This window comes from Clinocottus analis, unplaced genomic scaffold (genome assembly GCF_023055335.1).
Source record: "Clinocottus analis isolate CAN_PGR_092001 unplaced genomic scaffold, fCliAna1.0.p SCAF_8, whole genome shotgun sequence".
NCBI lineage: Eukaryota > Metazoa > Chordata > Actinopteri > Perciformes > Cottidae > Clinocottus > Clinocottus analis.
In genome coordinates, this window is record NW_027176240.1 from 11,336,028 (window position 1) to 11,347,117 (window position 11,090).

The following is an 11,090-nucleotide window of genomic DNA, read 5'->3' on the forward strand; positions in this document are numbered from 1 at the left end:
TCCAGAAACGTGACCAACAAATGTCTCTCAAGCCATCATAGCGTGTACAGACTATACATTCTGAATGTCATTTGCACAAAGCACAGTCAGTGGGGTGACTTTTTAAAACCACGAGACTATAATATGTCAGAATAGCTTCATGCACATTTTAGGATCTGACGAACTGCAGGAGCAGGCTGGAACAAGCTGGGTCTGGTTCCGCAGATGTGGTCCTCACGATTTTAAGAAATGTAGGGGCTCAGCTCAAATGATCCAAATTACAGTAAAATCACATGGAACATATTTAAAAGGTTTCACACTATCTAAAAGGTGTTGTGCATAGATGTATATGTCTAAATCAGTCAGCCGCATCGGATGATAAACACCCTAATGTGCATTATTGTTTAAATGATCACAGTCTCCTCACTAGCAGACATTATTCACTGAAAGGATTGTAAATCAGACATGGGAAATTTGCCAAGGGAATAAATTCAAGTCGTGTGTGCGCGCGCGTCGAGTGCGTGTGCGTGCGAGCGCGTGTGTATATCAATGCGCCACGCTTCAGCGCGCTCTCTGAAGGGAATAAGTGGGAGTGGGAGAGGAGAGGGACGACAGTACGGAGGAAGATTCAGTCGGATAAGTAGCTCGTCACCAAGAAACGGGAGGGCATCGTCACCGAGGTCCATTGCACCTGCTGCAAGTTGCTGCCGCGCGGCAACAACATCTCCCTCATGTCCAGCGGGTGAGTCATGCGGCACGAGAATGCACTTCTGTTTTCTTCACGCGATCTTTCTCGCATGACATTCTTTTACCAGGAAGACTTCATATTCAGATTGCCACCAGCACATTATGTTATGATGCTGCGTGATAAACTGTCACCGGTGTAGAAAAAATAAAAGAAGGCAAAAAAAATATCAATCAATCTTCCTGCATTCAAATTGTTGATAAATTCGGAATACGCATTTTTAACTTATCTTGCGCGCAGAGGAGGCAGTTGGGCTTCACGGCAGATGGGGAGACAAAAGAAGAAACCGAGTGAAAAACTGAGACAAAGGACGTTAGAAATCATTTTGCCTCGACACCGGCTGCGTCTGCTTTACAATTGGGACGCATCATTTAATCAGAAAAGCTATAAAATACTGTTGTATTTCATATTTTTTCTAATATTGCACGCAATACAATTGAGAGTGGATTAGGTGCATCTGAATCTAAATCAGCTATCATGTCAGACCATTACAACCTATACTTTTTGTCATATAGTCCAATTATTCGTCTTATATTTAGAACGAATCATTTAAAATGGGAATTAGTTATACAGTTCTCATGATGTGAGTCTAATAAGTTATTTTCATCTTGTACTAATACACATTGTTACCTATTCTCTAACTAATGATCACCGTTATATTTGATCACAGTTTAACGATGGAGCACACTTTCCTGCCTCGCTCCATCTGGACCGGTGACAGTAAATTCCTCCAGCATCCAGCGGACCTCTACACCAGTGTGCTCGTTACGCGCAGCATCCCCGCAGGCACGTGTTTTGGTCCATGTGTGCTCCAAAACACCTTCTACGAGACCATCGCCTTCATAGCGCAGAAATCATGCGACAAGAGAGCTAAATCATATGTGTTCAGGGTGAGTTACAACATGTTAACTTATGATATTTTAATACAGCTTTGCTTTACTAACCGGGCTGGTGAAGTAATGACCATTAGACTACACCTTTTTCTTATTTTAATTTGGACTGAATTGACACATTTCATGTCCCCTATCATTTTTTTAATGAGACTTTTTTCCCCTCTCCATCTGCATTCTTTTTGGTTTGCCATGAAACTGCGGTCTTATTATGTTCAAGAGATTTAGAAACGTGGATTAAATAACCTTCTTTATTTGTAATTATTTTTGTTCATAGAATTCCAAATTTGTTGGAAAGATATATTTAAACCAGGAAGCTCGAGTAAAATGTCAATGATATATCTGTCAACAGGTGGACCCCGAGGCCATGCGTAATTCTGCGCTGGTGATGTCCTGGCTGCGGCTCGTACAGGCGGCGCGCAATGGAGAGGAACAGAACACAGAGGCCTTTCTGAAAGCAGGTCAGCTGTATGTGCGGACCACCCGCGACATCCGGCAGGAGGAAGAGCTGCTGGTGTGGTACGACCAGGAGCTGTCTCACCTTCTGGGCTTCACAGACAGGACCAGAGGATCAAGTGAAGGTGATGCAGCTGGTCTTACATGCCCTTATAAAGCCCTTATAGATCCAAATTCAAATGAAGCATCAGATAGTTGATAGGCTACTGTTTCATGCTGTTGTAACATCGTGTGATTTTTGTCTTATTCCAGACTTCAAATGTGGAAGATGTAACCAGGTTTTTGAGAACGAGTATCCTTTCCTGGCTCACTGCCGATTCTTGTGCACTCAAGTAAAGACTGACACCTGGAGCCGCGAGATTTACGAGCACAAGCATGTGGAAGTCAAGAGGCAACGCAGAGTGACAGATTTCCACAACATCGCCAGGGATTTGGAACACAAAAAATCTGGCAGCAACGAGGACGCAGAGATTTACCCCAAGAGAAGGAAACACGATGACATCCTCTATCCCAAAGGGCGGAAAACAGTTCTGTTGGAAAAAACGAATATTTCAAATGATGACAATATTACACAGCTGATTAAAAATTACGAGCAGTCAGCTGGAGAGACATCTTCCTCTGTGGGGAAGCTGAAAGCTGATAAGATTAAACCGGATCATTTGGGATGTAAGAACGATGTCTTTACGCACGACAGAGAGATGGAAAGCGGCGAGAGCTCTGGTTTGCACTCCAGCAGCAGCAGCGCATTTTCTCCGGTCCTGTCCAACAATCGGGGTGAGCAGAAAAGCGCTTTCTGTAAACCAAGCAAAAGAACTTCCCCTCTTGACCCCCAGACGCATCTCAGCAGTGCTTCAACAGTCCCCTCCAGCCGCCTAGATATGACTGATTCCTTCACCTCCAGGACTGTTATGGGATACAATAATCTGATGGCCTCCAACATCCTGAGCAGTGAGTTGCACACCGCATCCTCCCCGGTTGCAATAAACAATGCTTTCCATTACGCACCGGAGCACTGGTCGAGGAGCATCGGCGTTCAGTTGCAGACCACTTCTTCTCTCACCATCCTGCCCCCGACGTTCACCTCGTTCGGCGTGTCGGTGCAGAACTGGTGCGCCAAATGCAACCTGTCCTTCCGCATGACCTCCGACCTCGTCTTCCACATGCGCTCTCATCACAAGAAGGAGTTCGCGGCGGAGTCCCACGTGAGGAGGAGGAGAGAGGAGAAGCTCACCTGCCCGATCTGCCACGAATACTTCCGGGAGCGACACCACCTGTCCAGACACATGACTTCTCATAACTGAGACAAGAAGGGACAAACAACCCCTAATTTATTTGCTGAACGATGCGTATATTTAACAGGTTTAGACTCCGGATTCACGGTGAGACGTTGGTGTATAGCGGTGAATGTATAAGCTGTAAAGAAAATAGCCAAAAGGACACACATGGCCGCCACAGACTGTCCGCTAGATGGCGATAGAGAGGTACTTTTAAGCTGATCTCTCTGCGGTTAGGGGTCTTTTTTTCAAGTCCTGTGTGTTAGTTTGATGGTTATTTTGTGCCTTATGGAACTCAGGAGGGAAGAAACACGGAGAACAGCTCATGATTGTCATAACTATCTCGATGCAACAATCCACATGATTGAGTGTGTTTGCTGATTGGAAATCTAAATTTGTGAAAATGAAACAGACGTGTCGAGTATTTTGTTCCAGCAAGCTGGCCGTCTGTTTTTCTGCTCCAACAGACGGCGACCGAGACCAACTTTTTTTTCTTCTTCCCTATTTTCCCTGTAGATCGTTCAATATAATGAACATCGATCAAATGTGTCTGCTTTGTGATGACACGGTCCTGCTGCATGACAGTACTGGAGGGGTTAACATGTTGCTTTTCCTGCACTCTTTGACTGTGAGACAAACACTGATGCATCAATATTATATCTCATTTCAGATGTTTCACGCAACATTTCAGCAAGCTGTTTGAAACAATAAGCTGGAAACAATAATAGTCTCATTTCAAGGCTGCCACCAAAAAAGAAAGAAATCAATTTAAAAAGTTTCCATGGTTATCGTTCATCAACAGACCTGAATGGAGTCCACATGAGCCTTTGATTTTGTGATTTTATGTTTCTCCACTCTTAGTGAGCAGCTTACGTCCCATTCAAGTCGGGCTGCCGACAGATGGACATAAATAGCCGTCTCTGTTGCAGGTAAATGAGGCGGCAAGAAGGCATGAAGTTCATGGGAAAGTCAGGCCGAGACCCTGTTCGGTCACTCTGTGACGTAAGCAGGGGCGTAAACCCACCCACACCGGGGTTATCTACTTTTATTTAAGTAACAAGAGTTTATCCTCCAGTTTCTTCATACAACAAACTGAAGATATGTTTTATTACTGGGACTGAAACCTACACAAGACATGAAAAACACACAAAACAAGTTCATAATCTGTCATTGAGTTTTGTATCCTCATTCATCTTAAACTCAGGATAATATTTGTGTGCAGACTAAAATTGACTTCTTGGCTGAATAAATGTTCTAAAGTTGATGTGGAAACTGGTAAAAAAAAAAAAAAAAAAAAACTTTCTAAAAGAAAAATAAGATTTTTAAATAAAATACCCAGTGGCCCACATGATTAAATGGGTGATTAAGAGGCACTCTATGTCCTAATGAACAGAACTATTACAGCCCAGACACAGAAAATCCTCTGTTGTCTAATAATGGCTGTATTGATCTCCTTTAATTGAACAGTCATCAAGTGGAAAAAACAATATTGCTCTTGGTTCCCCACTTTCCTCTTTTGGTTCAGGCTTCTATGCACGTTAGGCTTTGAACACGAGCCGAGACTTCTGTGGTTTTCTCGACTGGATTGACCATTGTAAGCACTCTCCTGTGACTGTGATTGCGGTTGACACGGGGTTCACTTTGTAAAAGCAGACTGTGGGTTCGAACTGTAAAAGGGATCAGTCAGGAAATGAGGAAAAACATGAGCCTGGATGTGTTCATTACAATTGGGCCAGCTTACTCTGAAGTTAAAACATACATTAATGAAACATTATTCATAATAACCTTCATTACAGTCATTACCATAATTTAAACGGAGGATAGACCCCATAAATAGTTCATTCATGAAAATAATGTATTTGTGAAACACTTTCACTTGTTCAAAATGGTGAAAATGGAATCAGGCATTTAGCATTTCAGATCATCTGTCTCTCTCCATCATCCTCAAATATGGATTATGTGAAAACTTTAAGATGTCTGCTTTTAATTTGATACTTTCTGGTTTAACATACAAAGTGTTCACCCTCCTGGCAAGTTTTCATGTTTTATTATCACACAACATTGAATCCAGTGGGATTTATTTCCTTATTTTTATGACAAAAAGCCTTTTAGTCAAAACTGAAAACAGAAAACAGACCTCTACAAATTGATCTATATTAATTTAAAATATAAAAGACTAAATACATGCTTACAATAGGTATCTACCCCACTTAATCCATACACATACAACAACTTCTAAAGAGGGGAGCATACTTTCTATAGTCTCTTTATATCTCATGGACACAGCAACACAGGCAGAAGGAGTGGCACCATTTGTTTTTAGAGATGAAAAAGGTGACTCTATAGCTGCAAGCCTAAAGACTTCTCGACTGCAATACACAATGTAAGAGCTCAATCTTGTGTTCCTTTTCCCCAAGTCTCTATAAAATGTCTCCGTCTTTGAGACAAAATTACTGTTTAATGTTGAACTTGGGAGCATTTTCTTCTTCTGAACAGATTTATTCTGTGCCAACTTCTGGACGCTCGAGGCAGAACAACCACAGAGTGATTAAATAATAATCAAAAGGCTCACACTGTCACTTCATCACCACATGGGCCACATTCGTCCTCGTATGAATAAAAGTGACAAGCAGTTGATTTAAAGAGGTTGAAATCTGTAAGAAAAAAAAAAAGGGAAAAAAAGAAAAGGCTCTTTAGGAGAACGTCCTGCACTCGCAAATGTTCTGCTTTTAAATGTTTTGATGTTCAAGTGGCTGACGTCCTAATAGGTGCGTGCCTGCTTCCTCCATCATCCATTAATCCACGGCAGCTGCATCAGTCACATTATTTGCTGGACAACAGACGTCTGAGCCTTTGGTGTGGAGCAAAAGGAGTAAAGGGGGCTTTCAGAGAATGTTGGCTATCTTTTGAGTGGAACCTTCCTGCTTTTGTACAAAGTTATTTTGGAACAGTGGTGCCCTTTTAGGTTTATTTTGACAAGGCCCCCCCTCAGAATCAAACATTATACACAGTAATGACCAAGAATAACACAAAGTGTATGAAACAATAATATTCTAGCACGAGCATGGATTAAATTACTTTTTTATTCTAACTTATAGAAGGCTACCTTTTTCATAATTTAAACAATACACATGTACAACAAACATCTTGTCTAAAATATAGTAATACATAACCTAATGAACAGGACACATTATTTTTAACCAAGTTTCACATTCAAAATATAAAAATATTTCTGGTTTCATTATAACATTCTTGAAGTGTTATGAGAGGCTTGGAGGGTGTAAATGAATTCCAGATGCTCTCTATGATCCGTTGGATATTTCCTTTTTAAGATATACAGAGCAAGAATGTACAATGACCTTCCATTCTTGCAAACAAATGAGTGTTGCAGATATATACATTGTGGAATATGATTTGTTTAAAAGTAAGAACAGATATACACAGTATGCCAAAAATGAAGAAATATCTTTCTCAATCTCTGTCATCTTTGTGAGAGTAAGCTGCCCGATGACACAATGATAAAGTCTTTTATTTATAGCCTTTGTGTCCAAAGAAAACATGAACACAAAGTCACTGTGAGCTGTTTGAAAAGCAAATACATTCTGAGATGAAAGAAAAAAACGCTCTTGTCCATGAAATCATCACTATTATCTCAAACACAGTATCAAAACAACTGATTTTCTTAGACATGTGGAGCCCTGATTTTACACGTGTGACTGTTCCTCTTGCTAAACCAGACGCCAGACAATGTGCCTCTTCAAGTCTGCTGCCGCAGGGCAGAAGAGATGGAAGTGATTTCTCTACAGCTTATGTTCCTCGAGGAATAACGGCAGCCAAACTTTGTTTCTCTGAATCAAGAAAACATGAAACAAACAGAGGTATGGTTCTGTCTCCTGTAGTCCTGTTTTCGGTTTCTCTCCACATCCACCCTGTTTTGTCCTCTGCCCTCTTTGACCGCCCCTCCCTATCTGCAGGAGCAAGACTGGACGGACATATTGGGGTAAATCTTGAGCACTGGATTCCTGGATTCATCCTGGTAGAGCACAGCCAGAGGACTCATCTTTTCTGGGACGCAGCAGGGCTCAGGAACTCCAGGGATGATCCCAACGGCACGGACTATGCTCTGAATGGTGGCGTGGTTTGACGGTCTCGCCACCTGAGAGAGTTTAAAAGGTCAATAAAAGGGAGAAGAAAAACACACTTCAGTTACTCAATATAACCTGGCCATGCGGTGGTGGAATGACTTTGGTGTTTGTGCTCCTACCTTGTGCATGGGGAAGCCACATGTGCCAGCGCAGTAGTAGGCTTCAAAGGCCTTGGGTGCTATAACCCACTCGCTCCAGCCAATGTCTGCAAAGTCCACTCTGAGGTTCCTCCTGGAGCAGCCTCTGTGCTGGGCGTCGCCCCACTGTCTCCTTCTGGCCTTACGCATCGTCTGTTCATCAAAGTTTAGGACAGGCGACTGAGAGTTAGCGCTCCCCTTGTGCCTTTTTCCATCCTTTCCCTCGTTTCTCCACTCGTGCTTTCGTCGCTCGGTGGCAGTCGGCGTGTGACTGCCTTTCATTTTTTTCTCAGTTGTGTCATCAGCTTTGATCCCCGGTGATTTTCTTTCTCCTTCTTTGAGAACCAGAGGTTCTTCATTATCATGCGCTCCTCTACCTTGATCCAGTCCTTCTTCCTCCTGGCTCTTTCTCTTCTTTTCCTTCCTTCCTGATTTAGGTTTGAGTGCCAGGTACCAAGTGCTCTTCCAGAGGGCATCCTTTCTGTAGCCGTCAGGCCTGTAGTCAACCTCAGGCAGCTCATTGTTCTGGATGGTGTCGGACAGCGGAGCGGCTTCCCTTCTCTCTCGTCCTTTTGACTCTGGTGAGGTGTTCGGTCTGTTGGAGGAATGTGAGGGCTCTGCTCCGTCGTTGAACGGGTCATATCTCTGAAGGCTTGCAGCCACGCTGTTGGGCTCTGCCAATGCAAGGTCATTAGCATACAGCAACAGATAGGGCAAGCTTCCACCAGGCAGCGCCCCCTCTGGTTTCCTCTGGTAGTCCAACTCAACTGACACCAGGAAATGACCCTTGTCCCTGGCCTCCTTTATGACCTGGGTCACATCTTTCATCTGCCACACCCCTCTCCTGTGGGGGTGGAAGGTCACGTTGCCTAAAAGTGACCCCATTGACCCAGATCTGACCTCAGACTCAGAGGAGACAGACCGAAGGAGCAGGCTGATGGACGGAGAAGGGTAGACGGCTGAGGTACGACAGGATGGGCTTTTGAAGCGTTTACAGAACCAGGGTTTTTGATGAGAGCGCCGATCGAGCAGGAAGTGAAATGTGGCTGAGAGGATGACCTCTGAGTCCTGGAGGGCTGTAAGGTTCAGGTACACCATCCTGTGCTCAGAGGAGTCTGCAAAGTCAATCAATCAGTCAGTGACAGGCAGTCAGTCACGTGAGCAACCTGACAATTAAAACTTTTTTATATCAACAGAATAATGTATTCTCAAGGATTTAGAGAAACAGTTGTAACTCACAGGTGCTTTTATGTTCTATAAAAGGAAAAAAGAGCAAACATGTGTATATCGTCCCCTTGGCCTTGTGCTGTTGAGCTGATCCTTATAGGCTGACATATTTGCCATAATTAGATAGTAACCAGGTAGTTTACCTTATTTGAATTTACACTTGTTATTACTATTAACATTTTATGACTATTTAACAGTAATTGAATAAATTACTGAAAAAGGAAAGTAGCCGGTATCAAATTTCACTAAAAGCACTTCTGCTTGCTTGAGAGGGAGGACTATTCAACCCTGTTGCTTGTTCTGTGCTACATGACTGAGCTGTGTGGCTGTAGGCAGCTGCCTGCCTTGGTACCGAAGGTGCCCTTAAGAGGAACCAGACTCTGAGGATCTGGCTGGTAGGGGTGGAGGGGGTGAGCAGAGAGCTACATATTCATGATGAACATTAACTTCAACAGCAGAGTTATTGTTCATTGTATAAGAGTTCAGCGGAAGTAGGGACTGACTCAAGAGATATACATTACCTCGGATTCAGCCTGCATATGGAAATGCTTAGCTCAGTGCTCTTAAAGCTTCCCCTTAAGCCTAATACAGCCAGCACTGTCTGCCCAGACACCAAGACATAATCAACTGTTTTAACAGATCGAACATTGTTGTGAAAACTCTCTCACATCCCTCCTTGGATTACACTCAGTCACTGCAGTAAAAATACACACGTGTTATGATATGCCATCCGAGAACTGTGTGGGATCTAAATGTCTATAGTGTTTATAAAAACAGCATCAGACAGAGAGGAGCGACTGTGCTTTAAGCCCCCTGACTCCATGGACCTGGAGTCACACATGTCCTGTAGCCACAACAGGAACGCAGGAGCCACGACAATGACCCTTTGCAGCGCGTAACTGCCACTGAGGTTTTACTGGATAGAAGCTGGGCATTGCTCCCGAGGAATCGCATGCATTCCTGCGCATAGTGCGCGTCTGTCTGCGGTATAATTGATCAGACTCCGCAAAGAAGGGCACAGCTGCTGCCACTAACAGTGTGCCCACAGCGTCCCAAAATCATTTGCATGCATTCTCAGACTGTTCCAAAACAATCCAACCTATTTAGAGCGTCTGGCCGAGCAATGTAGTCCCACTAAGCACCTTTGATAACCATCAATTTAGAGGATCAGGGGAGCTTTCTGAATACTGCATTTATTTTTTGCTTTTTCCGTCGGATTACTGGTGCGCTCATGACAGGCGTTTGTGTTCCATAAGGCGCACACAGCGTAGCGATACCTATCGATTGCGCGCTGTGGGCACGTTTATCAATATATTCACACACCTTGGCTGGTTCTGAAACTCCTCACAGTGTTTCCCTCTCTGAGGCGGGTTTCCCTGTTGTATTTCTCGTACAGTTTTAACATGTGCTGGGAGACCATGTCCTGGTCCAGGTCATCTGAGAAGAGATCCGATGAGGGCTGGAGGAAGCTGTCCCGCAGGCTCCCAGAACCCCCTTTGATGATCCTAACTGATGCAGCACCCAGGACACAGTTCAACATCAGCAGGAGTAGGTGGGAGGGAATCATACTCAGAGCTGCCATTTAACTGCTGAAATGAATACAAAATCTAAATCCACGAGTGCAGACAAATGTCCAAAACGATCCAAGGTGGAGTTTAAAGAGGCGCCAAAACAATCCAGAGTCAAAAGGCTGTGCGTGAATGTTCCACCTCTCCTCTCACTTCTCCGCGTCGTGCTCGGTGAGCCGACTCACTCCTCTCTGTGTCAGGCTGTGTGGGACGTGGATGCTGAATGGGTTAGTTCGGGCAACAGTTGCTGCTACTTTTACACTTGCGTCTGTGTGACCGCCAGAGGCTTGAGGGGGTTATACTGGAGCGGTGAGAGGTGCTGACGTATACTCCTGTCAGCCAACGAGGTCTCTGTAGAGCGCGCAGTCAGAAGTGGAGGTCATGATGCTGACCCTTCTCTCTTTGTTGATGATGTTGATGGCCATGATGATGTCTTCCTGTTGCTGTATTGGCGGAGTAATAACATTGATCAAGTGGCTTCGGCACAGTGTTTCAGTTTAGCGCTGGTCAGACAAATCTCAACAAGCTTCTCTTTTTTTTTTTTTTTTGCAGGCACAGTAATTCTGCCTCACAATTTCCAGCTCACCACATCATTTCCAGTAAGTGCTTTGGACATGCTCTCAGTCACACATAATTTGCATAGAAACACCTACAATAATAGTCTTACCA

General features: G+C 43.9%; 2 protein-coding genes across 2 annotated transcripts; one reads left to right on the top strand and one right to left on the bottom strand.

Annotated features, from left to right (window-relative positions):
• The first annotated feature begins 711 nt into the window (after nucleotides 1-711).
• znf488 (zinc finger protein 488) lies at nucleotides 712-4,070 on the top strand. Its single transcript, XM_068567859.1, has 4 exons — nucleotides 712-721; nucleotides 1,395-1,614; nucleotides 1,967-2,195; nucleotides 2,323-4,070. The coding sequence occupies exons 2-4, from the start codon at nucleotides 1,402-1,404 to the stop codon at nucleotides 3,369-3,371; spliced, it is 1,491 nt and encodes a 496-aa protein (XP_068423960.1). The 5' UTR covers nucleotides 712-721; nucleotides 1,395-1,401; the 3' UTR covers nucleotides 3,372-4,070.
• Nucleotides 4,071-5,484: 1,414 nt separating this feature from the next.
• Nucleotides 5,485-10,666, bottom strand: gdf10a (growth differentiation factor 10a). The gene is made up of 3 exons (XM_068568231.1): nucleotides 10,177-10,666; nucleotides 7,609-8,741; nucleotides 5,485-7,500 (listed from the first exon to the last, which is right to left on the bottom strand). Exons 1-3 carry the CDS (start codon nucleotides 10,433-10,435, stop codon nucleotides 7,309-7,311), a joined length of 1,584 nt encoding a protein of 527 aa, XP_068424332.1. The 5' UTR covers nucleotides 10,436-10,666; the 3' UTR covers nucleotides 5,485-7,308.
• Between the last annotated feature and the right edge of the window lie 424 nt (nucleotides 10,667-11,090).

Excerpts from the sequence above, each read along its gene's own strand:
- znf488 (XM_068567859.1), top strand. The coding sequence starts at position 1,402 with ATGGAGCACACTTTCCTGCCTCGCTCCATCTGGACCGGTGACAGTAAA. Across the intron at positions 1,615-1,966 it reads CTAAATCATATGTGTTCAGG|GTGGACCCCGAGGCCATGCG; the intron begins GTGAGTTACAAC and ends ATCTGTCAACAG. Across the intron at positions 2,196-2,322 it reads GACCAGAGGATCAAGTGAAG|ACTTCAAATGTGGAAGATGT; the intron begins GTGATGCAGCTG and ends GTCTTATTCCAG.
- gdf10a (XM_068568231.1), bottom strand. The coding sequence starts at position 10,435 with ATGGCAGCTCTGAGTATGATTCCCTCCCACCTACTCCTGCTGATGTTG. Across the intron at positions 8,742-10,176 it reads GAGTTTCAGAACCAGCCAAG|ACTCCTCTGAGCACAGGATG; the intron begins GTGTGTGAATAT and ends TTGACTTTGCAG. Across the intron at positions 7,501-7,608 it reads GTGGCTTCCCCATGCACAAG|GTGGCGAGACCGTCAAACCA; the intron begins GTAGGAGCACAA and ends AAACTCTCTCAG.